The 27,214-nt window shown below is 36.7% G+C and overlaps 3 protein-coding genes across 9 annotated transcripts; 1 reads left to right on the top strand and 2 right to left on the bottom strand.

The window, feature by feature from the left end:
* Positions 1-5: 5 nt before the first annotated feature.
* Positions 6-5,466, bottom strand: LOC116432168 (dyslexia-associated protein KIAA0319). Its single transcript, XM_031988646.2, has 16 exons — positions 5,157-5,466; positions 4,631-5,069; positions 3,962-4,376; positions 3,706-3,878; positions 3,240-3,617; positions 2,933-3,158; positions 2,483-2,856; positions 2,295-2,406; positions 2,081-2,229; positions 1,814-2,004; positions 1,641-1,740; positions 1,248-1,568; positions 1,073-1,174; positions 815-1,000; positions 593-742; positions 6-522 (listed from the first exon to the last, which is right to left on the bottom strand). Exons 3-15 carry the CDS (start codon positions 4,369-4,371, stop codon positions 594-596), a joined length of 2,871 nt encoding a protein of 956 aa, XP_031844506.1. The 5' UTR covers positions 4,372-4,376; positions 4,631-5,069; positions 5,157-5,466; the 3' UTR covers positions 6-522; position 593.
* A 129-nt stretch (positions 5,467-5,595) lies between these two features.
* smo (smoothened, frizzled class receptor) lies at positions 5,596-11,755 on the top strand. The gene is made up of 8 exons (XM_031988690.2): positions 5,596-5,918; positions 6,127-6,444; positions 6,760-7,200; positions 7,258-7,430; positions 7,505-7,845; positions 8,025-8,226; positions 8,323-8,493; positions 8,561-11,755. The coding sequence occupies exons 2-8, from the start codon at positions 6,127-6,129 to the stop codon at positions 9,846-9,848; spliced, it is 2,934 nt and encodes a 977-aa protein (XP_031844550.1). The 5' UTR covers positions 5,596-5,918; the 3' UTR covers positions 9,849-11,755.
* LOC116432199 (androgen-induced gene 1 protein) lies at positions 10,797-23,909 on the bottom strand. 7 transcript variants are annotated; one of them, XM_031988725.2, is made up of 6 exons: positions 18,116-18,290; positions 15,999-16,187; positions 13,110-13,247; positions 12,790-13,007; positions 11,990-12,141; positions 10,797-11,097 (listed from the first exon to the last, which is right to left on the bottom strand). In XM_031988725.2, exons 2-6 carry the CDS (start codon positions 16,161-16,163, stop codon positions 11,051-11,053), a joined length of 720 nt encoding a protein of 239 aa, XP_031844585.1. In that variant the 5' UTR covers positions 16,164-16,187; positions 18,116-18,290; the 3' UTR covers positions 10,797-11,050. The 7 variants fall into 7 exon arrangements, with proteins under 7 accessions (XP_031844585.1, XP_031844591.1, XP_031844589.1 ...); XM_031988731.2 differs by lacking the exons at positions 15,999-16,187; positions 18,116-18,290 and adding exons at positions 21,960-22,127; positions 23,734-23,909 and having other exon boundaries at positions 10,797-12,141; XM_031988729.2 differs by having other exon boundaries at positions 10,797-12,141; positions 18,156-18,303.
* Between the last annotated feature and the right edge of the window lie 3,305 nt (positions 23,910-27,214).

Below are 27,214 nucleotides of genomic sequence, written 5' to 3'. Positions count from 1 at the left end.
AAGATCGATGATATACATATTAAAGAGCACGTATTACATACAAAGGATATATGGTTAAGGAATGATTACTATTATATAATATATATATATATATATATGTATATATAAATACTAATTCCAATACTTTCTAAGGCCGTGACCAAACGAAGTTCGATCATTCTGCTATGGAACCGCCTGCGTGTACAAACAGCGGTGCGTCTACACGATTACACAATTAAAGAGCCGCGAATTCAATTGTACAATACAGATAAATAATATATTATCACAAAAAAAAGAAATCGAACGAAATGCAATAATAGAAATGAGCTTGTGTTCTCGGTATCTGGTATCTGTATTTAAGTACATCCGTTTCAGTTGAATTCATGTGTATAGATGGCAATTTTATCAGTTCAAAAAATCAAGTATGGAATCTTGTTAGGTAGGTACTTAACATTACAGCCCTGTAAGTGACTAGTACTTTACGTTTTGGCCAAACATACACGAATGTGCGTCGCTTAACGAGACCTTACATTCTATACACTCCTAAAATAAGAGGACTCATTTGTAATTTAATGTATAATGGATTCATTAGTTTACCAAGACTGGCCGTTACCTTATGTCTTCACTTTGGAACCCACTTTGATAAAGCCATTCCGAGATTTACCATTTCTTGTTTGACTGCTGTTCTTCGACTTACGATGTTCGAACAGAACATCGTCAGAGTCTGTATCTGATTCGGATAGTACCATTTTATGCGTTGAAACTATAAAATAATTATATAGATGTTAACAACGGAAAATTATTCTCGTTTAACGAGCACACAAAAATGTCATACACGTGCTACTGTCGTCTTCTGGTTCCGGTTGTAACAGAGAGTAACGAGGAGGTTTTTTCTTGGCGCGAAGCGAACGTCGTTTCCCTGTACATATTCTTTGGCATAGGCAAAACAGGCCCCAAATGAGACCAACCCAACAGACAACCAGAGATAGCAATGCGATTATTACGTAAAGGATGCTCCAATCTAGAGAATTGTATCGGTATAATAATTTTAATTTCCAGAAATTTTCATTTGTCGTCTAATATTTTAACTTACCGCAATTGGAGTCGCCATTACCGAAATATTTTTGTATTAAATTTTGCATCCAAAATGCTTCGCACATACATAATCTTGTCTCTTGGTCGCATACCCCATGACCTTTGGGAGAACACGAATAAAAAGTAAAAGAAGTATGTACTTGCATTGTGTATAATAAAATGCATGTGCATACCTGAACAATTATTTTGACATACAGCAGTGTCGATGTTCGCCACAGACAATTGTAGAAGACCAGAATCTTGTCTCAATTTTTCTTTCAACCGCTTAACCACTTCCGGTCCCGGCATTGTCGTTTGTCCTCCTTTTTTCTCAACGTAGAATACTATCACTGCTCTACCAGTGTGAGGTTCTGCTCTCAAATTTCGAACAATGATTGATGCTTCATCTCGCAGCAACATTTGTAACTTCACTACCAATGAACTCTTTTGTGATACTGTTAGCATATTTGCTCCAATGTTTAATGTTAGTTCAACTAAATGTAATAATTGTGGATCTAAAAAAATGATGGTTTATTTAAATTTCATTGTAGCACATCTATACTCTGTTTCTGTTCTCATTTGCTCACCTGTTTTCACTATAACCGAGACAGTGTCTTCGCTACTAAGACCTTGGTCATCTACCACTTTTAATCTAAAAACGTATCTCCCTGGGACAATATCAGTCAACTGAAATTCAAGAAATTTAAGTGATATGAAGATTCTATTTATTTCTAACCTATACCTAATTAAATGCTATTACCATTAAAACCGATGATTTGTCCGTATTTTGAATAATCGTACCAATAGCAAGACTAGATGCATCCCTTGTCCATATCCATTCTTTAATTCTTAAGTCATCGGTCGACTGAGATCCATTTATGATAAGTGCGCTAATGGGTGCGATCACAACTTGATCACCACCCGCGTTTGCTTTAGGCGGAGCGTTCTTGTCTAAAAAGTAGGATCATCTTAAATAAAACTTGACTAACTAATATCTCAAATGATTTGAATAATGTTTCGTGCATACTTTGCGTTACTTTTACTTTCACGGTATCAGAATCTTTATTCCCGTTATCATCGATCACAGTTAACTTAAACTCGTAGTCACCCTTTGTTAGTTTTGTTACATTGGTAATTGATTCGTTAACCGCAGAGAATTCTGCATTGCTGGGTCCACTATTAAAGGAGTTTTCTTAGTATGTTATTACGGAAGGAGAATTAATATCGAAATTTAAGCTCACCTGACTTGTTCCCAATGATATGATACAATTTTAATGTCATCTTTACTTTTGTGACCGTCGAGTACGGTTCCGGTTTCTGGTAGAGCTATGGTTGTATCTTCGCCAGCATCAGCTACATAACAAAAAATGTAAAACGAAATATTTATATTTATGATAACTCTACCATGGATTCTAGATTGTGTTAATACCTTTGGGTGGTTTATTTGTTGGTGGTTTTACAAACACATGGACCTCAGCTGTTGAGGACTGTTCAGAGTCATCCGTCACTTTCAGCACAAACGTATACATTCCCTCCTCTAAATTAGATAATTGTAAATATGGCGTCCTCGTGTTTTGCATGTCCACCGCTTTATTCTGGTCGGAAGGACTTTTCGTCCATTCCCAACTAGCTATTCCATGGTCATCTGTGCTTAAGTTACCATTAAGTGTAAGCGTATTCTGAGGTAAGTATATAATAATATTCTGTCCTGCGTTCGCGCTGGGAGGATAGTCGATTACTTTCAATACCGTTATATTAGCACTTGTAGAGTTCGTAATATGATCAGAGTCTTCCACAGTCAATCTAAAGGAACAAGAATATTGAGTTAGTACATAATTATGAGATATATCTAATTTGCAATATAAAATACAATGCTAACTTAAACGTATAATTTCCTGGAATAAGATTATCTAACTGCAGTGTGGGTGTATCGACTAGATTAGGTTGATAACCAATAGGTCCTTGCTGCAGTTCCCAGTGATAAGAAATAACTCGGTCGTCATCTTTACTAGATGATCCGTCTAACACAGCTCCAGTGTTTGGTAGCTTTACGATTTGTGAAGCAGGAGAAATTATAGCTATTGGTGCTTGATTTATTCTTTTAGCTGTAAATGATGTAATTCACTACTGACTGTATCCTTTTTTTACTGATATTGTAAGAAAACTATGTAATAAATTTAACTTACGTGGTAAAACGCTGACATTTGCATATGCTTCACCATAAGCATTTGGACTATTTACTGTCACTTTAAATGTATATAAACCCTCAGACAGATTAGTTAATTTAACAGTCATACGATTCTGATCAGTCATAGTGCCAGGGTGACTTTCTGGCTGACTTAAAAGGCTCCATGCATAATTATAATGCTCATTCTCCTGCTCTGCAGGTACAGTATAGGCAGATAATGTTACTTCATTTTCTGGTAAACGTACTTCCTTTGACACAGCAGAAACTAACAATCTTTTCATTGGTGGTGTCATTGATGCACTAGAATCTTTCAGAATTTGTGCTTTTATCTGTGGAGTTACACCAAGTTCCATGTTCTCATCCATGATACAAATTCCTACCACAAATTGATAACAATTAACAGATAAAAAGTCATTAGCTGATGTGAAAAAGAAGAACTACTTGAGAAATGATCATAAATGTACCTTCTATGTTGCGTTTAAATCCAATAGAGCATTGACATATACCAACATCAGACTTGTCTGGACTTTTAACACATATTTCATTCTCCAAACAATTTCCTTGAGTAATACAGCTTATCTCATTTGATCCACCAAAAAGATTATGGTCCCTTTCTGTACCATCCGTAAGCAGGGTACTAAAAAGTTGATTTTAAAAATATACATTGCAAATATGTACTAAAAGACAGATTAAACTTTTAGAAAAAAATTTAACCCTTACCCAGTGTCATCATTCATTTGTTTCAATAATTCACTCCATATTTCATCTTCATTTACAGGCTTAACTAATACCATACTTGGTGGACTTTCATTAGCTAAATCTGTTCTATAGAAAGGTAAACATATTTTGGAACTTTCACATTGCAAATGGTAACAAGTACTATTATGCATAAGAGCCACATTGCATTTAGGTTTACTGCAGCATGCAGCAACACAATGTTGAATGCTACTCATATGTGGCTGACCATCGTATATCCCACTGGAAAGATTTCCCAAAGGCGTGTAACTCGTAAATACCCTGGGATATAAACCAGGACATACCATTTGCCATTTCGTATCCCAGTCAGAATAATCCCCAATGCAATTACCAAAGAGTAATAAATATAATCCCATGTAAAAGATTTCAAGCATCTTAACTGAAACAAGAATCGTACTAGGCATTAATATTTTTAAAATCTTTTGTGGTTAATAACAGTCTTTTAATATTATACTGTTAGACTTCTAGTTGTTATCGTCAGAAGAATTTTTGGTAGGTAAAGAAAATTATACAATGAAAAATGATTTATTTAAGGGAAGTATATGGTTTGACTGATCACACGCAGTAAGTGCTTAATATTAGATAAGAAAAGAAATCATGAAAATAAATATTGACATTGAGGGAGATTCCTACCTGATTATTCGGACGTTGTGAAGTAAATGATGAACGTTGAAATGATTCCAGCGAATATTTCAGGTTATTTTACGAAACATCTGTCACCTCATGAATTGTTTCACTATCAAATACTGACCGCAAACTGTCGAGGAATCGTTCCACCGTTATTAATTCCGAATGGTGTGCAGACGTACACGGTACAGGCTTATCATATATTAACAGCATGTTATTATCAACACCAGCAGCTAATCAACTATAGGGGCAATTATCATATTTCCTGTTACACCGGAATAATAGAAGGTCGATGTAACGACGTCAAAGTTATACACGCATTAATGGTACACCTTCTGGATGAGATCTATATCTTCAGTTGACACCATGCATTTGTCAAACACGCAAAAACAAATCATCCGACCGAGCTTCTCGCCACGCTACTGTCGTTTGATAAATTGCACACCTGAAAATACAGATGTCGCACCGGTAAAAATGATTAACAAAATACATAACATTGTTAAGTCAATGTTTACAAAAATTACACACACACCTTTGTCGTAAGACTCTCAATACAAGCATTATTTATCCACAACAACCAGTACCTCCTTTTTCATTGAAAAAAGTCGTACATTCTAAGAGCTATATTGATTATGCAAAATAGACACGTTGGACGTCTTATTCTTTGAACCGTTGAATAATAATGGGATGTATTAACGAATTATTTGAAACACTTTAATATGTACCGCATTATTAACTTCAGAGGAAATTTCTGTTTCGACGTAACCTACTTTACCCTTGAGTAAACATAGTTCCTTTAGGTATATGTATTAATTAATAACATACGAAACAATAACATTATTAATAAATAATGTGACATATTGAACATGTTTTATTATAAATATCAGGGGACATCAAAATATATAATAAATAAAAGGTAAAAGAAAAAGAATCTTGACGATACACATTACCCGGTTTTTATCTTTTTTTTTTTGAAAATGGGTCATACTCTAATTTTCCGCGTTCGATGCGCACAGCGGTAGTACGCAGCATCGATGGTTCCGCCGCCAACGAACTATTCGCGAACCTGTTTACGGCTGTGCATTCAAACACCGGAAAGAGGTATGAGCGAGACTGTCGGCTTCGTCGTGGGTGGCCTGCGAGCGAACGTAACGTGTGTGTGGTCCGAGCGTTCGTATGCTGGATGCGGCTGTCGCGGGCGTAGAAGATGCAAGACGCTTTGTTCGAACGGAGCGGAGAGCTTTCTCCGTGGCAGAATATAATCGGCGTCTGGTCTTGAACAAAGAGTCCAAAGGTACTATTTTTATTCGGGAAACACTTTCGTTGTTTATCTGTGCGCCGTACACGTGACGTTTTGTTTTTAATCGGGCCGATAACGTGCCGGGACCGAATAATGAATTACTGCACGCTAATAGGGCTTCAGTAGTTCCCTAACATTATAATTAAAAAAAAAAGGAGAAAAAAAACAAAAAGAACAAGGTGAAATTTTTTTCCTTTTTTAGATGACACTTCTGGTGATCTGTTGCTTCTTCATGTTTCACCGAGTGTCGTCGGAATTGACGCACGGTTTCTCTGGGAATTCCAACAATGAAAACAAAACATGGAACAGCCTGGAATTAAGTCCCAGACACAGGATTAAGGATTCCAGCTACTTATTGGAGAGATATCCAATAAGAGAGTTACCATCTGATCCTTTGAATTGTCGAAGACCAGCTAAATGTGTGGAATTGGAGAAGAGCACATGTATGGGCACAAGATTATCATATGCCACGACCACATTGGATTTGATACCCGAACACATGACCCAAGACATGATAGAGGTACATTAGAAACACATATTGTATTCAATTGTACTATTATCTAAGAGTTTGAGAGGTAAATTTGTAGTAGTAAAAATGTATTTTCCCTTTGCACCCATATACCTGTGGCTCAGGTATACAGAAACCCTATTTAAAATCACCTCAGGTATTTCCTGTCCTGGTTCTATTACTCTTGCAATTTCTATAGCCATAGGATTTACAGTTAGATTTTTCTGCAACATTCTGAAGTAAACTTTCACAATGATTTATAATTGATTAAGATAATATCTTTTGATCTATATTTATATATTATATTTGTATCACTTTGTTTCACAGGAAAGATTGCATATATTACAAGCATTAAGACATATACCAAAGTGCTGGGCAGTTGTTCAACCATTATTATGCTCAATATTCATGCCAAAATGTATCAATGATACAGTAGACTTGCCATCTCAAGAAATGTGCAAGATCATTTCAGGACCCTGCAGAATTGTATTCAACCAAACGATATGGCCCAGCTTTATCAAATGTGAAAACACGGAATTGTTTCCAAGATTATGCAAAAACGATATTAGAGAGCTGAAATTTAATATTTCAGGCAAGTGTTTGAAGCCTCTGGTTCCAACAGATAATGCACTTGCAATTTTTGAAGGAGTTGAAAGTTGTGGGACGCAATGCAATGACCCTTTGTTTACACCGGATGAGCACAAACAGATTCATTCCTTTATTGCTTGGGCTGCAGGGATCTGTGGTTCATTCAACCTGTTTACAGTTGTGAGTATAAGTAATATTCTATGTATAATTCGGTCGGCTATATTATTTTCATTTCAGATAACATTTTTAATCGATTGGAGAAGTGCAAATAAATATCCAGCTTTAGTTATATTCTATATAAATTGTTGTTTTATGATATCTTGTATCGGATGGCTTGCTCAATTTATGTCTGGAAGCAGAGAAGTGATTGTATGCCGTAAAGATGGCACATTAAGAATGAGCGAACCTAGGTAATGACACAATATCTTGTAAACTTCTAAGATTATTAATCTGAGAGCGTACAATATCATTTATGTATTTCCAGCGGAGAAAACTTACTGTGCGTCGTCGTATTTGTCCTAGTTTATTATTCTCTTATGGCAGCTATGGTATGGTTTGTGATTCTGACGTATGCTTGGCACATGAGTTTTCAAGCGCTGGGTAAAATTCAAGATAGAATCGACAAAAAGGGCGCATATTTCCATTTGATTGCTTGGTGCTTACCACTTGTTTTAACTGTCACCATCATGGCGTTAGGAGAAATTGATGGAAACAGCGTAACCGGTATTTGTTTCGTCGGCTACGCTAATCACGCAATCAGAGCCTGGTTTTTGCTTGGTCCCGTGTTGATTGTTTTAATGGTCGGCGGATATTTTTTATCCAGAGGTATGCTTTAGATCCACTTTTGTCTGTATAAGTTTTCTGTGTTATATAATCAAAGTAATGAGATATGTTTTTATATGCATTCCTAAAGATTTTTGTCTGTAAGTATTTCTTTAATAAGTGCTCGCAACTTAAACCTTATTAATTCAACATACATGGTATTCATAAAGTAATATTTGCAGGATTGATTACTCTGATTCGATTAAAGATAACTAGCCAAGAAATTATATCCGAAAGGGCTAGCGCTAAAATACGCGAGACGATTGTGCGTATGGGTCTCTTTTCGATTTTCACGTTCGCTGCGGTCGTAGTGACATTCTACTGTCATATTTACGAATTTCAACATTCATGGCAGTGGCGTCAAAGCTTTAGAAACTATATGATGTAAGAATTCCATTATCGTTTAAACACTGTATTTAACTTCTGGAAAATTTGAAATCAAATGCAACATATTTACAATACATTATTCTTCATTTGCAGATGTGCAATAACGACGAAATACTTGGACATCTCTGAATGTAAAATGGAGGTCCGACCGAGTGCTGCTAAAATGCAGCTACATTTACTTCTGCCTTTCTTCTCCGGGATTCTCATGTCTTCATGGGTTTGGACAAGCTCAACGGTGGACACATGGGCTAGATTTCTTAGACGGTACGGTTCTTCGTTCGATTCCACCTTCCAAAGTATCGTATCACATATTCTCATTCTATTCTTCCAGAACTTTTAATTGCGAGACGGAAGAACCAATCAGACTCAAGAAACACAAGGTAATTGCTCAAGCGTTCGCGAAAAGGAAGACGTTCAACAACGCCGGTCGCCTGTCCATAAGTTTCCATAATACTCACGACGATCCGGTTGGCTTAAACTTCGATTTAAATTCGGTAGCTTCTCAAGACTTCAGCTCGACGTGGGCTGCAGCTTTGCCGAAATTAGTTACGCGCAGATGCGCGCTGGTCGGTGGGACCGGTTCAGTGTCCAGCAACCGAAGAAACTCTGTGGACTCCGAGATCAGTTTCAGCGTGCGCCGTGTGTCTGTGGAATCCAGGAGGAATTCCTTGGATTCGCAGATATCAGTGCAAATAGCCGAGCTGAAGACAACGCGAAAAGTAGCGAGCAGTTCGCGTGGACGGCGCGGCAAGCGTCGCCGAGACTTCAGGAAGTCGAGGTCGGGCAAAGTAGGCCCACTGTTCAGGAGAGGCAGCACCACGTCGCAAGAGAGTCAGCTGGGCGCGCAAATATTGTCAGCATTGACCATAGGCGGTGATTCAAGGATACCAGCGATTCAGGTGCCGAATATGAAAAGACGATCGGCGATCACTGGCCTGGATGAACGTGCCTTGAATCCCAAATTGTTCGATGGGAAAAATGTCAATACACTCTTGCCGTTCTTGTTCCCCGGGCAAAGCAACAGCGAAGAAGTCAGTAGCGAGAAACAGCATCAAGGGAACACGGGGAAGGACACAGACATCGAAGGTGGCAACATTGAGAAAGACGACCAGGAGGACCAAGACAGCGACAGCGACGACAGTCAGCCGGAAGAGGAGACGAAGATGCTAGAACCTGAAGAGCCACACGAGCGTAGCAAAAGTAAAACTAGTAATAAAAGTTCCAAAAGTTACGAGAGCGTTAGGAGGAGTAGAGAGGGCCGAAGGAGTAAATATTTCCTCCAGGATGAAACAATTTTGAAACACTTGTTCCAGGAGTCTAATGATATTAAGTTGAAAAACGATAGCGATATCATTGAAGCGTATAAGAAGGCAGGAATGGGTAATTTAGCGTCCAGCTTGAACTCGTGTTGTCCAGAAGTGACGCGACTCAAACAACCGGATGTACAGACTCGGGACAACGCTCGAGAAATGGCGACGCAAACGTCACTGCCACTGGACATTTTGGAAATGGAAGAATTGAAACAGAGCATAGACGAGATTATAAACAGTCGGCATTGCAGCTCGAAAGGGACGCAAATCTCGCCGCAATTAAGCAAGAGCAAAAACATTGCTGTTTAACCGACTTCTTAATTGTAGATATAGGAAGTGACTGCGACTAAGTGATTTTACGAACTGTTCCTGTATTCATTAAGTAATGACTGCGCTGTTATGTTGTTTTTCGATCATTATAATAACTGTCCTCTTTTTTTTTTTTAATCTTATCTGTGGTTACAATGTTTCCTGGGAAAGAAATCGGAACTGTACGATATTCTAATCAGTGCCAAAATCGTATGATATTCGTAGTTTTACGTGCAACTCGCGATTGTATATTTAAAAAAAGTGCAATAGGATAATTTCGATGTGTAAATAACTCGGACGTGTCACCACATACTTTTACTTTTATACGTTTTATTACCGACGAAACACAGTAATAAGATCTCGATATTTTGTAGTAAAATAATTTAGAATTTATGACACTGAAAGTATACATGTATCGCAACGTTTTTTTTTTCTTTTATACGAGACAATTTAAATTTAGCTTTAATATTGCTCTGTACATTACAGTATTTTACAATGTGTACATCCTACAGTACTTAGATTATATACAAATGTTTTTTATGAATATTTCAGCCTTTTTGCGTCATTATACCGGTGTGATATCGAAGTTTCTGAATGACTCCGATGCGATCGTCATCGATCGACTTCCGAAACCGACGATTTTATAAAGTTAAAAAACATTCTTCAACTACGTGTCTTAATATTCTTCAATGCTGTTATTATTTTTAGAGATCCTCAGTCGTTACTTAATGCTTCGCGCGCCTTTAATTATAGATAGGGTCTATCCGTTATCGATAATTAAGGAAACCATCTTTGTTTTGCCCTTGCCCAATCAACCGTGAAAACAGCGCGGCCCACGTTCACTTGTATATTAGCTAAGATTGAGTGCTTTCAAAAACTCGAGTACCCTGACATTATTAACAGACGAATAGTGATCGCATGTTTCCTCCCAAAAGTGATAAACGCCTATCGAAAGTAACAATTTTTATTCAACTCTGTCTAGAGATAACAAAAAGTATTAACAAACTCTTCATCCACTAGTTGTCTTAATCTTGTACTCTATACAAAAATGGGGGGAACAGTCGAACTTGTTTTCTTGGTATCATCTTAAAAAGAAGTCTGTTCTCTCCGCACGTGTCCGCTGCGACGTCACTGCAGCGAATGACATTATTCTCATTTCCCCGATCGGTCTGCGAAACCACGGTCCTCTTGATTCGTTCCTTTCACGCTTTCAAATCTGGTCCATCACTTTCGGCTACGTATTTTTTCCCTATACTCGGTACAAATAGATCCCGATTTTAGTGTCGAGAAAAGCATGTAGAGAATGTGTCTGTATAATACACACGCTTCCCCCAAAAAAAACGCGAGTCATACATTTTTAATTCACACACGTAACCATAGTTCGTTGTTCTCTGTACCATGTGTCCTTCTATTCTAGTTCTCATTCATTTCTTTCCGGATTTATTGTCATGATAACAAGGGTCATCGACCGTACAAAAGTATAACCGTGTATTGCATCGTGTATTTACGTATAACTTACGCTTCCGTCCCCAAGTATTCGAACACTGTTCGCTAATTATTTCTTCAACTTCAAACTGTCTAATCGCCTAATCAAATTCCTAAATATTCTCATAAGAATTCCTGAGGCGTTCGAACACTTACAGACAGTAGCGTAGATATGTATGACATTTTCCGTGTTCTCTATTTATTTACATTACCATGAATATCAGGCACTGTACAGTGTGTATGGTGTGTGTCGAGTTACAATTAGTTTTCCCCTTTGCAGCACGTGTATGAAACACAAACCATATGAGATCATAACCTACATGCTTCAGTTACGCACCCCTCTCGAGTTACCAATACCACGTTTCATATATTTTTGTTTTCTTTGAGTGTTCCGTTTATTAAAAAAAAAATTAAAAAAAAAAGTAAAGAAAATCACGCGCTCCATCTTAGCATGCACGTTAAGTGTATATTATTTGCTTCGAATTACTGATCCGGATAACACATTGGATACGGGGAAGTAGAAAACGTTTCATCTGGTTTTGTTTTATTCACCACCACCTTGGATGAGATCGAACATGATCGAAGGCAGCGACTAACCACCGGGCGAGGCTACTTGCTCTTGGCATGAGACTTTTGCTGTTTATTGTGTTCGTTACCCCAAACGAAGTTGTCCAATGCCTCCCCCGCAATATATACGATTGCACCGAATGTCAGCAGTGCTGCTATGAACACCATTCTCACTGGGAAAGACATCACATCCATTACAGGGTACACCCAAGCGTTGCTCTTGTAATAGATTATGTGCATCCTGGAATTCACACAAGTTACATTAAAATATCATCAAGCACGCGATTACTATTTCGTTTATTTATATATTTTTACTGTATCTTAATTCATTTTTATTTAACCTCTTGCCTTACGATTTAATTTCATGGTGCATTTATTAGAACTATTTATCATTAATAACACACTAATAAAAGAAAACATTCCATGCTCTTTCTATATCTAGACTTACTATAAATCATACAAATTGCTAACAAGAATGTTTCATTTAAACTTAATTCAATGACATTGATGTTTGTTGCACCATATTAGAAATCGTCTCGAGTCTGACATTGTTAGGCAAGGGGTTAACAACATCCGGTCGTTTAACCCGTTCGCTACCAGCATCACTATTTGTGACAATCTCATATTTTACATAAAGCAAATGAAATTAATCTTATAGACATTGTTATTTAAAGTTATAAAGGAACTCAACTTGTTACAGTTTCATTTTCTCGATATGTTCTTTACAAGATTGATTGAATAAAATTACAATTGATCCTCAACGAAACACTGGCAGCGAACCTGTTAACTGGTACTATAAAGAGATATTAATATGCCACTCGTTACGTAGCATATTAATTTTCATGGTTGTAACCGATTCAATATACCGTGTGTATCAATACTTCCATACCAGATTGTATATAGAATTTCTACGCCGGTAGTGGCGAGCACTCCGTGCAATCGTTTCGGGTATTTCCTTGGCGCCAGTATAGTCTCCACTAGTATCGAGACCACGATCATCGTGTGCATCAAATGGTTCAGCCACCATGGGAAATACGCGTCAAGGGCCTTCGGGAATATTAATTCGCGATCTATGAACATCAGCGTCCAGAACACTATCCCGACGAGCTGCAACGTAACGTTACTGACATGAAGTAACCGAAGACATAAAAATTCGGATTAAGTAATACGATGATTTATTCATCTCGCTGGAGGAGATGTATTAATTACCATCGCTCCCGGGAAGCTGAAAGACGCATGGACGAAATCCTTCAGTTTACGTATGAAAGGCGGTTTCTTCGGGTTCACGGCGTTCGTGCCGAACCAATCGTTCAGCATGCATATGAAGAAGAATATTGCTTGTACGATCTGAAACAGGCAGGCATAAATGGTTACGCAATCGTTTGACGGTGAAAGTTACGTGAGAATATTTCTCTTTAATCAATTATCTCTCGTCGTTACTTTTGGTCCCACGTGTTCTCACAAATCATTCCCAAGGAGCGTAACAAGTAAATCATTTTCATTGAATTATATCTCATACTCCTTCTTTCATTAGATCTGAATTAGTCACGAGCAAACCGAATATCCTCGACATAAATTATATATAAATTATATAATACATTATTAACAAAAATTAGATCGAAGTAAAAATATAATATCCTCGACATCAATGGTATAATACATTAAAGAAAATTATATCGAAGTAAAAATATCAGACCATGCAGATACAAGTAACCGTTTCATCTGAAACTTCGGGACTCTTCGCTTGTACTTACTTTTTTCTATTAATTGTCAGAATGAAACGAATATTCATATCGTTATGAGAAACAAGCCATTTTTTTTAAACGATCGGTTCGTTTATAATGATCATTCAAATGAAAAGTAGAAATAGAAACGAGCAACGTGTTCACGTGTAACTATAAAATGCCACTGGGAATATTTCAAGTGACGCATTCGCGAATTGTAAGTATGCTTGGACCACGTATAACGACGCGTGCCGTTGTCCACATCAATTTATATGTGATGTGGAGTGGCGCTCGAGTAATTGAACTCGCCACTCTTCTTTGGTTCTCGTGCCTCTTACTGACGTGAAATTACCAATGGAATAGTTCGCCGACTGCGAATGAGCACGAAAGTATTCAATGTCTTCGTTCAAATATTCACCCTTCGACTTAACCCCTTGTCTTGCAACGCGTGAGACTCGTGAAGATTTTCAACGTGGTTCAACAAATATGTATTTTACTCGGTTCATTCGAATTCAAAGTAAATATTGTTCCTCTGTAATCAATTATCATACTCGGTTTGCTCATGAGTAATTCAGATCTAATGAGAGAAGGAATATGAAATATAATTCAATGAAAATGATTTACTTGTTACGCTCCATGGGAATGATTTGTGAGAACACGTGGGACTAAAAGTAACGAGAGATAATTGATTAAAGAGAAATATAAGCGTAACGTGTGCTTAGAATTTTTCTCTTTTTCGAATAAATTAAATTAATGACAAAGTAGTCGTATCAGTCAGAGTTGAGAAAGAAATAGGTCAAGGGGTTAACCGAAAGTTTCTCACTTGAAATATTCTATACTCTCTAATTAGACGTAGACAAGATTCTTTAAAATGAACTTAACAAGATAACATAAATTAGGTAACAAAGTTACTTTCTTTTAATATTTCACGCTTGGTGCAAAGGTTAATGGTAAATACCAAAGTTTATAATTTTGTATCAAATCATCTGGGAGTGACCTCTCGAGGTCAAAGGGTCAGTATTAACCCTTTGCACTCGAAAGTTTCTCAATGGAAATATTCAACATTTTCTGACGAGATATAGGTCACATTGTTTGAAACTAATTTAACGATAATTCATAGACAAATTAAGCAACAGAGGTGTTTTATTTAAATATTTGACGTAGCAATGCAAACTTCAATTTGAAATATTAAATATTCAACTTCATAGTTTTGTTGCATCGAATCACGTGGCGACTGAGAGTCACTTCTCGAGGTCAAAGGGTTAATATCAAACTTCGTACGATGCATCAATGTGAGAAACATTCGAACAAACCAGCTTCGTCCCTGAATGCGATTTCTCGTCGAGTTAGTCTCACAGAATATCCTCCCCGTCTCATCAGAAAATGTTAAAATATTTCTAATGAAGAACTTCCGAGTGCAAAGGGTTAATTAATTGAGATTACACCGATGCATTATGAATAGTCTTGCGCAGACAAATTATCGTCTTCCGTTAATTGTATTCCTCGAAACACGATTGCACCTTGCTGCAATTCAAATTGCCCCTAATTTCCCCGGCCACGTATACAATAATATAAATGTTCTTATAACGGTTTTCACCATTGCGTAACGTTATAATCGGGACCATGGTGCAATCGCTCGTTAAAACGGTCGTGCGATTCGCAAACACAGGATTTTAGAACGGCAGAGTAAGCTCCGCCACCACCGCAAACAGACAAGCATTTAATTATCACACTCTGCTTATTTGCCGTTTAATAATCATTAATTACGCAAGTGCACAAAGGCACGACTCCACTGATGCCTGAAAGCAATTAACATATTGGACGACGTACGATTTCAGAGCAAAACGAACGAAATGGAAAAAATCAAATATTAAACCAGCTGATTAAATTGATTAAATGTCACTGCATTAAGTAGCATTATTTATGATATAGAAATGTTTCCAAATAATCACCGTTTAATTCAGTGAACTATAGTAATTCAATTTGGTTGCGGTCACTGGTGACCCTCATGACAACCTGTTAACCCTTTGCACTCGACAATATTTTTCATTGCACTCATTATTTTCTGACAAAATATTTAACAGTATTATTTGCAACTTAGAGGAACATCTTGCATAAATTATCGGGCAGAATTGTTTTATTTGTTTCATGTGTTGATACCTTATTCAATATTTTACGTTGAATTTTTCATTTTATAATTTCACTGCGTTTAATCGAATGGCGACTGAGAGTCGCCTCTCGAGTGCAAAGGTTAATCGATTACTCGAGCCGAAGAACGTAACGGTCGTTCGGTTATCGACACACTTTTCCAAAATCGATGATTAAACTTAACGATCGAATCACGTGGAAACGAGTGTTGCGTCGCAATACTAACCGCGTTCCAGAATGTGAGGAACTTGAATTTCCCGCCATAGTCGCTGTGAATCTCTGTAGAACGACGGGGCACGACAACGTGCACGTAATCATAATACACCGCGAAACTGAATTGCACACACGAGATTACGTGAAAGACAAACAGTAAGCTGTCCCTCATCGTCATACGGGTGCCTCAGATATCCTTGTTCTGAAAATGGTCCAACCAGTTTTTCCTTAGCAGCGGTCGTTCCACCCAGAGAAATATATTAACGAGCCGACTGTTTCTTTCAGTGGAAATTCCAAATAAAATATACTTATACCCAAGAAGCTTGGCGAAACGCATTAAAACACCTTTCAGGCAAAGGCACCAGTAACTGACCATTAGTAGTTGGCCATTTTTCAGGAAAACGTAAAAAAATAAGGTTTTTAAAGATAATAAAAATAAAAGCACCGAATTGAATTGTTCATCGTTAAAACTAACAATTCACTTCATTGACGTTAGTTATATAACTGTAATTTTCATTTGCATTTACTTTTTTACTTGTAATTTATGATAATCATTGCAAATAATAGATATTGCAATTATCTTTAGTATCTTTGTGTTACTTTAAAATGAACACTTAGCAAACCAAATGAGACAACTTTTTCCTTAACAATGAATTGCCATTTATTTTATTTTTTTTCGTTATTTGTTAAATTTTTATATAAAATTAATATGAAATTTGGATGATACAACTATTTCAAGTTCTGATTAACTAATTAAAGAGAATTTGCTTTATTTGGTCAACTAGTGGTGCTTTTACCTGATCCTGAGGTTAATGTTACCGATACAAAGTGTCTTTTCGATTTTTAACCACTATATCGTTTTCTCCCGTCCTTCCGGCGATGAGGTTAATGGAGGAAAGAAAAAAAGCATTGACCGGTTTTTACATATGGACTGCATTAGCTTAGCTCTTTTGTTTCTGTTTCTTGAATCTCTCGTTTTCGTGACGGTCGGATCGACTTTCGACGCAGCGTCATACTGTCCCACCGGTGAATTCAATAAATCTGAGTTTTAAAATTAGAATCATTGTCGTATGCGACTGACGTGCCACATTAAAAATAGCCCCGTCCACCACGCGTTCATTCAACTTGCCTCGTATAACTACTATATGATTCCATGTATTTCTCGTTGAAATGTTTTTGTTACAGCAAGATTTCTGAAACGCCCTTTTGCGTATATTGATCTATAATTGGATCTATAATTTATGAAGTGTAACATAAATTTAATTTATTAACACTGGAACGAGCACTTAAACTGACTTTTGAAAATCTTATTATAAAAACTATAAAGTGGATTTATTCAGATTTGAATTGATTTAAATTTCAGATTTGATGAATCAGCTTTATTTATTTCTCAAAGATATTCATATCTCTTCAGTAACCGCAAAAAAAAATCAAGAATTATTTTGACTCATTCGGTAGTTCTAATGTTAATAAGGATATTGTAATTACAATTTATGCAAAGGAAGTACTTCCATATTTATATAAATTATACAAAATGAGAATTTATTATGATAACAGAAACTGATTTAAATTTAAGTAATTTAACAATCATTTGATAATCTGAATTACCAGAATAATTTAACAATGCGTTCAACCGACTCATCATTCATTTGTAGTCCTAATCTCTGCACTGTTTTAATCTGATTCGAACAATCGCTTATAACAGGTTCGATCAACGTTTAGCGTTACGCGCGTACCGGATACGATTTCCGCTGAGTTGGAAAGTCTATGCACGTAACTATACGTAAGATAAATCGAATTATTATCTAATATCGACGCGTTTCGTTGTAAGTTCATCAGAACATACACACATATTAGATCTACCAAAGAAAAACTGAATCTCCGATACTTTTCATTCAAGATATTTATTTATCCCTTTTAATAAAAATTTTTCTAATAAAAAACAGTATGTCCGATCGGAAATACATGGAAGCAACCGAATTACATGGAAACGAAAGAGATCGATTACTGAAACGTTACTCCGTCCATTTAGAAATAGAAACACAAATCATGTTCGACACATTATTCATGAACAAGCGTCATCTAACTGTGTCACCAGACTGACTATTCGCCAGCAGACAGTGTTCTCACCAGTCGAAGATACCTTCGCAATGGAAACAAAAATCCCTACGCGTTTTCGATTTTTATCGTGGTTCCTCGAGGTCCCGTTCGATTTTTCGAACACTCCGACTTTTTCACGTGGACGGCCTATCACCAACGGAACGAGTATCGACCGCCACGATGGTCCGCGACTTACTGACGGATCAGCGAAAATACAGCCGGGGAGAAAGAGAGAAATAGCTCGGTATGTGCGTGAAGCCAGCAATCCGGAAGAGGCGAGACGCCACGGGATCCACTTCGTCGCGAACGAAAGTGTACACGACGAAGCAGCAACGGAAAATGCGTGTACACGTGTAATTTCGGTACATATTATGTGTGAGATTTCGGAACTCGATGACTCGTTTCTGTTTCATTTTTTAAATATTTTGTTTAGATTACTATTAACTTGTATTTTGTTTACTTCTACATTTTTATAGTATTTTTTTATTCGTTTTTATTTGACAATGACAACGACAATCTTTTATTTTACATAAAGCAAATAAAATTAATGTTATAGATAATGTTAATTAAAGTTATAAGCTGGGAACTCAACTTGTTACAGTTTCATTTTTTCGATACTTTGTTTACAAGATCTATCGGATTGAAGGAAATATAATTGAGAAGACGTCATTAACATAAACGCTGGTAGCGGACGTGATATGCCGGCAGAAAAACTGGATAGCAGTAACGGGTGTGACTACTCGACCGACACAATCGTATTTATATTCATCATTGACGGAGCCAGTACAATATACAAGTTCATTTCAGTAAATTACAACTTAATACATTTTTCACGACGCTGACCTACGTATCTGGTGTACTGTTTAACCCTTTGCACTCGAGGGGCGTCTTTCAGTCGTAATTTGATTTAACCAAGAAAATCATAAAACTTAAAATTCAATATTAAATTTTTATATAACGCGTCAAGACAAGGAACATCGAGTCATCGGTGACCTCAACTAAATGGAATTACTATAATTTATTCAGTTAAACGATGATTTAAAAACTTTTCTGTATTACTAGTAATATTAACATAGTGACATTCAACAAGATAATGCAATAATAATGCATTTCAATTACATAATTTGATATTTATTATTTTCATTTTGTATTCTTTTGTATTATTTTGTATTCATTTTGTATTATTTTATTTTCTTGGTGTTAGTTGTAAAAAATATCATTGATGTTTCATTAGAAAATAATGAACATTTTTTGACAAAAATATTCTCGAGTGCAAAGGGTTAAAGGGTATCTATGCTGGATTTGTCACATCAGCAATTAACAATATCTATAATTCATTAGATTAACATGTTATCGTACACGTAACCAGGTTTATCGAAGCATGAATACTGACATTTCTTGCACGTGATTTTAAACGATAAGTGAACGATAACTTTTTACCATTACTGTACACGCGAGTCTTATACGTCCTTTTTGCCGGGAGAGCATTGTGATCATTAAGAAAATGGAGTATCTGGCGCCTGATGAATATAGGGCAGAATAAATGGAGAAATATTGGGGCGTGCACGGAATGGATGATGACGGTTCCAGAAAGAGAGAAAAATATATCGGCTACGACTCTCAATCTGCGCGAGCCGGTTGCGCAGTCAGTGAAAACGGTTATTGCGTTTGTTTTCTTGTTTCTGTTCGAGTGGCTCGGAATAATGATCTAACCCCTGTTCCTGAATTCTCAACGAAAAACTCTTTCAGAAAGTGTTCTTGAATTAATTGAATATTACAATGTCATTAATAACACTAATAATTACAACAATAATATTAATTAACTCATTGCACTCGAGACGTGACACCACTCGATACAGTCGAATATTTAGTATTTTAAATTAAACTTTACATTGCTATCATAATTATTTAAATAATATAGCTTCGTCACTTAATTTATCTGTGAATTATCGTTAAATTTCAAAGAATGTCTACATCTCGTAAAAAGTGAAATATTTCCACTGAAAAACTTTCGAGTGCAAAGGGTTAATATTAATTACTATTATTTATGACTCATTGCGCCGAGTCATTATTTGTCGCGATTTAATCCAGTATCGATAAGGATCTTTTCGATTGGTTTATCACGCTCGAAACGATGTCTAAGCTCGATGTAAAGATATCGCAAACGAAGTGTATCCTGGCGTCGCGAGACACGCGTAACGCGTTACGTTCGTAACACCGTGCAAACTATAGACAAACTTGTTCCAACTTGAGCTTTCTAATTGAAGTTTAGAAGTCCGGGTTCGTTTTGCCGGGAACACGTACCGTGATGTTTGCACGGCAAAAGAGAAGAGATCGAAGATTGCAGCAACGTGTTACGTAACCCCGTGGCGTACGCTATCACATAACAGTTACACCATAAACCTCAAACCGACAAATCGAGATGTATCTCTGACATTTAGGTTCGTTCGGACCGATATCTGATTTTAATGGTAGAAAGGTCAGATTTTAAAGATCGAAGTCGTATTATATTCCAGTCGTTAAATAAAATCTTCAACAGGCTCGGACGTGTTCGTTGACCTTGAGAAAAGGGAATTTCTAATTGCGCATCTTCATTGATCTGAATTACGACGTGGATATAATGTACACGTTACAGGCTCGACTGTCTAATTAATAACACAATAAGACTACAAGTGATAATAATAATCGATGGACATGTCTGAATTTCAGCAAAACGGTAACATCACAGAACATGTTCCATTTTGCACAATACAAGGATTATTATGTAACATTATGTTAAGTGATGAAAGAACTTTCGCTTCTCAATGGAAATGAAATGTGAATGAATAAATTATGTATTACACAACACGAATGAAATGCGGCATTACTAAATTTATTGTTAGAGTGAAATGGTAACGATTCTGTAATCTATTGTTGCTACGTGAGAAAGATGTTTAATAACTTGTCTCTGTGAATATCACGTTAGTATTCTTCATTGATACGCTCGTTTCGATTCATATGACGTAGTATTGGAAACAATGAGTACTACGCGTGAGTTATTATGTAAACAATGAACAATGTCGTGTAAAGTTTATCAGTGAACCGCGATGCAACATGCAATCTACGTATGGAGAACGTTAAACAGCTCGTTAAGTTGCAGCAGGTAATGCAGTGCGAATGGACATGTTAATACACTAATGGACATGCATTATAGAGATCCACATGAAAGTTTCTAATCGGTACACTTAATGCATTCCATGTCCGAAGATACGTTGTTAATCGTTCACGTTATCATACTAGGATGAAACGAATCCTGACAATATCGACAACTCAGAAATAGGAAATACCATTGCATGACACATCTGCAAAGACCCCGAGTTTGCAATACCAAACATTACATAAAGTTTAAATTCCAGCACGGAGATTAACAAGGCGCCATCTACCGAAGTTCCATTGAACCACTCGACGCAGCGGAACGCTTTATCTCCGATAATGAAAACTTCACGAAAAAAACACCGAAACACTCTTTAAAAAAAAGTGACTGAAAATAAGGTTAAAGAGCGTGTCGATGGAAATATTTATGATTTACAATCCACGCATGATTGTAAACAGTGGGTGTACAATTTGTATCGCGTATGTACACGATTCGCGATGACAGGTGACGGTAAACAAAAATAAAAGTATTGTCACAGAAAATGACATTTTTCGATATCGTCTTTCAGGGAAATAATTTACATTAACGTCGTTAGAGAAAACTGATAAGTGTATTGTATTGCTTTGACATTTTCAGTGACTCCCCCACGAGTGTCAGACGGTTAAAGATTTTGCGTTTGAAAATTCGTTCGAGTAGATGGAATATTATTGGAGAGATAATAATAGAAAAACGACGACTCACCACGTTCCAAATGGTTAGGTATTTCAACATTCCCGGATCATATTTTTTGAACAAGTTGTCCGTGTACGGTATGCGTAGTTGAAACCCTCTGTACAGCGTGAACGCGTACGTCAAGGCCATCGACGTGTGGAAGACTTGATTTATCGTGAACGCCATGTCACCGTAACGCTGGAAAACCGAAAGTAATTTGTCAAACGAATGCGTCCATTTCAGGTTCGTCCGTCTTTTGCCGAGCTTGCCGCGACCGCCTCTGCAACCCCCCATGTTCTCGTCCCGATTTTCGGCAATGATGACGTTGTAGGTTAGGTTCAACTGACAATTACCAATCAATAGCCCGGATAGCTCCCAGCCGTTGCACGCAACAATACTTTTGAATTATATGCGAACGTACGCGTTGTATGCAAAGTGTTTGACGATATTTCTACCGAAGGTGTTTTTCGACATTTGAAATTTTAATTGGAAATTATTTTCCTAGTTTAGTCGTTTTTTAATTGAATTTTCTACTGTTTCAAAAACGATTATAACGTTGACTGTAGGACATGTAAAATTCAATTGAGGGAAAATGAACTGAGAAGATAGTTCTAAGTTGAAATTTCATGTTCTTTGACATTTGAAATTTTAATTGGAAATTATTTTCCTAGTTTAGTCGTTTTTTAATTGAATTTTCTACTGTTTCAAAAACGATTATATAGTTGACTGTAGGAAATGTAAAATTCAATTGAGGAAAAATGACTGTTCTTTTTATAGTACACAACACCAGCGTCTTCCAGTAGAATAGAAATCAGGAAATATCTGATTAGAACGGAAGAGATTACTCTGAGGTCTATAAATATTTTTCTATCGCGTAGTACTTCATTTTCTCCGGTTTTCTATAAAGTTAACCATTGTCTCAAGTCACTGTAATTTTATCCTGATAACGCTAGATCAACGAGCGTGAAAGAGAATGATAGCGAATGGTGCAAAGTGCTTAAACACGTAAAAATCCTTATCTTAGAAATAGCGACCACTCTTGATTGTGCACTTTCTTAATCAGTTTCACTCATTTACTGACGTTACTCTACTTCCCGGATACAACGGAATATTGTTACATTTATACATTCTGTGGGAATCCAAAATATTTCACTTACAAGAGAAACACGCGACCGAATCGAGCGATTTAATATTAACGAAACGTGGGAATTCATTTTTATCTTGTCTCGTCACTCCGTAAATACGAATCGTTTCCGATTAAACTCACCAACGCTAACTGATCGCCAGTGGGCGACAATTGTATTCTAATTGTATTTGTAATTTTAATCGACGATCGGCAGGGAGTGGCAAATTAAACTTTAATATTGTCTCTTTTAACGAAGGCAAGATATTTAACAAGAATTTCGTTAATTACTCTGTTCCCATCGAAATATCCAGCAATTATTCTAATTCAACAAAATCTTTCAAATCGATCACACTTCGAGATCGTCTCTTGTAACAATAAACCGTCAGAAAATTATTATTTCACGTTACGTTCCGGCACAGTGAACTGCACGTATCCTAGTAAATTTCGTTAATTGCTCTATTCCCATCGAAACATTGAGTAATTATTCCAGCTGAACGAAATCTTTCAAATCGATCACACTTCGAGATCGTTTCTTGTAACAATAAAACAGGAAATTATTCAACGCTACGTTTTGCCGCATTGAACTGCATGTAATCGCGGTGAATCCCGTTAATTGTCCGCTATTTTTTTCCATCGGAATGCCGAGTCGTTTTTCCGTTCACTCGAACGGACGCTTACCTGAAGGGATTCCGCAGGTGAACGATTTCGAAGCCCTTTCCCGTGGCTGCGAGAACCGGCGAACGGCGTGTACACGTACCGACGATCTGAGACACAATAACAGAACCACTGGTCGGCCTGGCGAACTTCGTTGTATCGTGTGGCAAGAACAATTCCGACGGAAAGCCGGTTGCGAACTGGCAGTAGCACTCGTTACTGTTACTCCCCATTCACGATGAATCCAACTTTATCCGAAACGTCCTCTGATTCGTTGTCGTCCATTGCTCAGGTTTCTCCGCGAGTTTCTATTATCTCCACGATTTCTGTCATTTTTTATTGGATCCACGAGAGCAAGGTACTCTGACATCGACGAGTTACGATACGCGGCAATTGTTCTGTTTACAACAAAAGAGCTTCTTATTGGTGCAGCATGACTATTCGAATGACAATGTCGAATTGTGATACCGTTGGATGTACATTGATAAAAGGTCTGAGCATTGAAACTGACTTTTGGAAATTTCTTTGTGGAATTTATTTCCGTATCTAGTCTATTCAGATTTCAATTGACCTATTTTTCAGTGTAGCTAGCATGCTACTGCTGAGAAAGAATATTTCGAAGGGTTTATTATAAACATTCCCACGGAGAAGGCTACGTTGTCCTAATGAAAATCTTCAACGCGAAGGATTTTTCACACGATCGACGGATGCAGGTCAGAACATTAATCTTGCCCATTTAGTTGCTTGATTAGACGTAATAAGCTATCTACAATATCACTGCAGCTGCAAACTTTAAGATACCGACTAAAGTGTTATCTCATCCTATAAGTAATATGAATAAGAAAATTAATTGATCAACAACAAATTGATCTTTTTATTCTTTTTAATTGTCGACTGTCGTTGTATGTAACATTATCTAATGTTTCGATTAACCTTCTACAAAGTATCTATTCAAGATAATTATTTTTCTCGCTCTTGTGTAACAACTTGCTTAACAGGTATACATCATACTATGTACACACTAATTAAAAAAAAACTGCTGGCATGAATATACTTGAATTAGAAAACAGGGTTGTCTTAAGATATCTAACGCCTGTGGACTGCTAAGATCCTGTATCAGAGAACACTGTGTATAAATTGTCTACTGGTTTGTGCGCTTCATAACGAGTAATGCAAGATTCTTGGATAAAACGGAATGGTGATGTCCATGAGTTGGAAAGGAGAAAGTTGCAGATGGTCCACAGCGATGTTTGATACGCGACATTGACCGTGGCACAGTTTGTAGCCGAATATTATCTGTAAAGTAGGGAAATCTGACAAATTCCCTTTCGTTTCTTTTTCACGAAAGGAATCGAACAGTTGAACAAATTGATCTGGCTTTAATTTGCATTGTGCAGTGACCCAGAGATAATTCTGTAGCTGAGAATGATAATTCTATCAATTAAAACGGTATTGTGGTTATCTATATAAACGTGGTAAATAATTATTTGCAAAAATTCATTTCGCGCGTTAATTATATAAAGCCAACGGACGTAAATATTATTTCGCCGAACTTCTTTATTTTATTTCTTTATTAAAAATGTTATCTGTGATATACGATGTTGTAAGACGTTTCGTAAATGGAATATTGTAATGTACCATATTGCGTAAAAAAATTCTTATATTTACATGTGTACACCGGCTAATCGTTACGCCAATTATGTGGTCACATGAGATATTCAAGTAGACGAAAACGTGCACTATCATCATTTCTCCGTTAGCATATCAGTAGTTGCGTTTAGTTAAAAATACATATGAAATTCTATTTATAATACTTATCATATTTTAGTTGCCGTACGATCGATGCTATCACGTTTGCACAAAGTATTTATATAAAGCAATTCTTCATTATTTCCATAAACGAACCGTTTTTATAAATATTTGTCCATCAAGTCCGTAAAGCGATTTTTGCTCTTGTCAACTGCATAGATATTACAAACGCAAAATCACTGTTTTCGAAAAATATACCGATGTTGCAAGGCTATCCGGTACTCCCGGATTTGCGATATTCGTTATATTGGCAACATGATAATGCAGGTTGCAGAAATTATTCTAATTAATGATCTGCTGTCCGAATTAATCTGACTTTGCACTTGCAATTTGAGATGCAAATGAAACACCGATAATCGTAATCAGATCTAAAAACAGAACACTGGAGTTGAATAGAACATATATAAATTGATATATAATTTAAATTTACATAAATATGTATTATCCATCGTTCCAGCTAATTCACATCTTACAGCACCATGATATTATACTATAATTTACAGAAGAATTCCACGCATGCTAAGTGATAGTTACCGTAGTTTTTGCAATAATTACTAAAAGATACGTTTAGACATAATAGATTGTTGCATAATGTGGATTTCAGAATTACCGTTTGTTCCTTTACGTAAAACAAACAAGAATCGAACCCAAACAGGTAAATACACCTTTATTTAAATATGACTCACACGTTTATTTTACTTAGCACGTTTATTTTGCGTAGCATGGAAACAGACCTGCGTGAGTCGAACTTACCAGACCCGACATAAGTACCTAAGTGGAACTAAATTCAGCGAAGTTGAACGGATCACGATGCATTGGAGCAGATCAAAATGGACGCGAGTGCACCCAACGGTTAAACTATGCTATTTAATAGATATTTTAATATATCTCTTAGGACTTATCTTTTCAATGCACGAAAGTTTCAGTCTATATAAAAATTGGCAAAATTTTCGACGACCTGACAAATCCGATGAAATTCTGCAACAGAGCGTTTTATCATTTTAATGTCGCTCCCTGTAATTTTTAATACTTTTATGTCCTAATTGGTCCGATATTCTATCGATAGCTTCATTTTCCACGAGCAAAATGTTTACGAGGATTTTTGCCAATTCTAAAGTCGAGACACAACATTTTGTGAAAAAACATTTCACCGACAAGATGGACTTTATGTCGAATCTGAAATACCGATCGTGTTAAAAATGCAGTGCCCTGATGCGCACTCTACGATTTCCGGTGCTTCAGAAAATGTTTAGTCCTTGTTTTAAAATATTTGTATATTTTTTATCAACTGAGGGATGGCTACTGACATTAATCTTGATGATTGTGTATTGTACGAGTACAAAGATAGTTGAGTCCTTCTAATTCTTTCTTTATTTATTCTTTAAAATCTGTTCTTTAATTCTTGTAAAGAATTGAGTACTGTTTTCCTTATTTGTTCTTTAAAATTTCTTTAATTCTTGCAAAAAATTGAGTCCTCTTCACTTCTTTCTCCATACTTCTACAATATACAATCAAGCTCAACGTCAGCAGCCACCCCAGTTCCTGAAAAAGATACAACCATTTAAAAACGAAGGCTACAAATTTCCCTGAGCAGCACCCCCATAAGTTAAACATTACCAACAAAACCAAGTAGAAATCGTGGATACTGCAGTTCCACAATGCCTATACGCGAGCCGCCACCGGCGTCCAACTCTTT

This window comes from Nomia melanderi, chromosome 11 (assembly GCF_051020985.1).
Source record: "Nomia melanderi isolate GNS246 chromosome 11, iyNomMela1, whole genome shotgun sequence".
Classification (NCBI taxonomy): domain Eukaryota; kingdom Metazoa; phylum Arthropoda; class Insecta; order Hymenoptera; family Halictidae; genus Nomia; species Nomia melanderi.
Note: the sequence above shows the minus strand (reverse complement) of the source record. Positions and strands in the feature narration are given on the sequence as shown.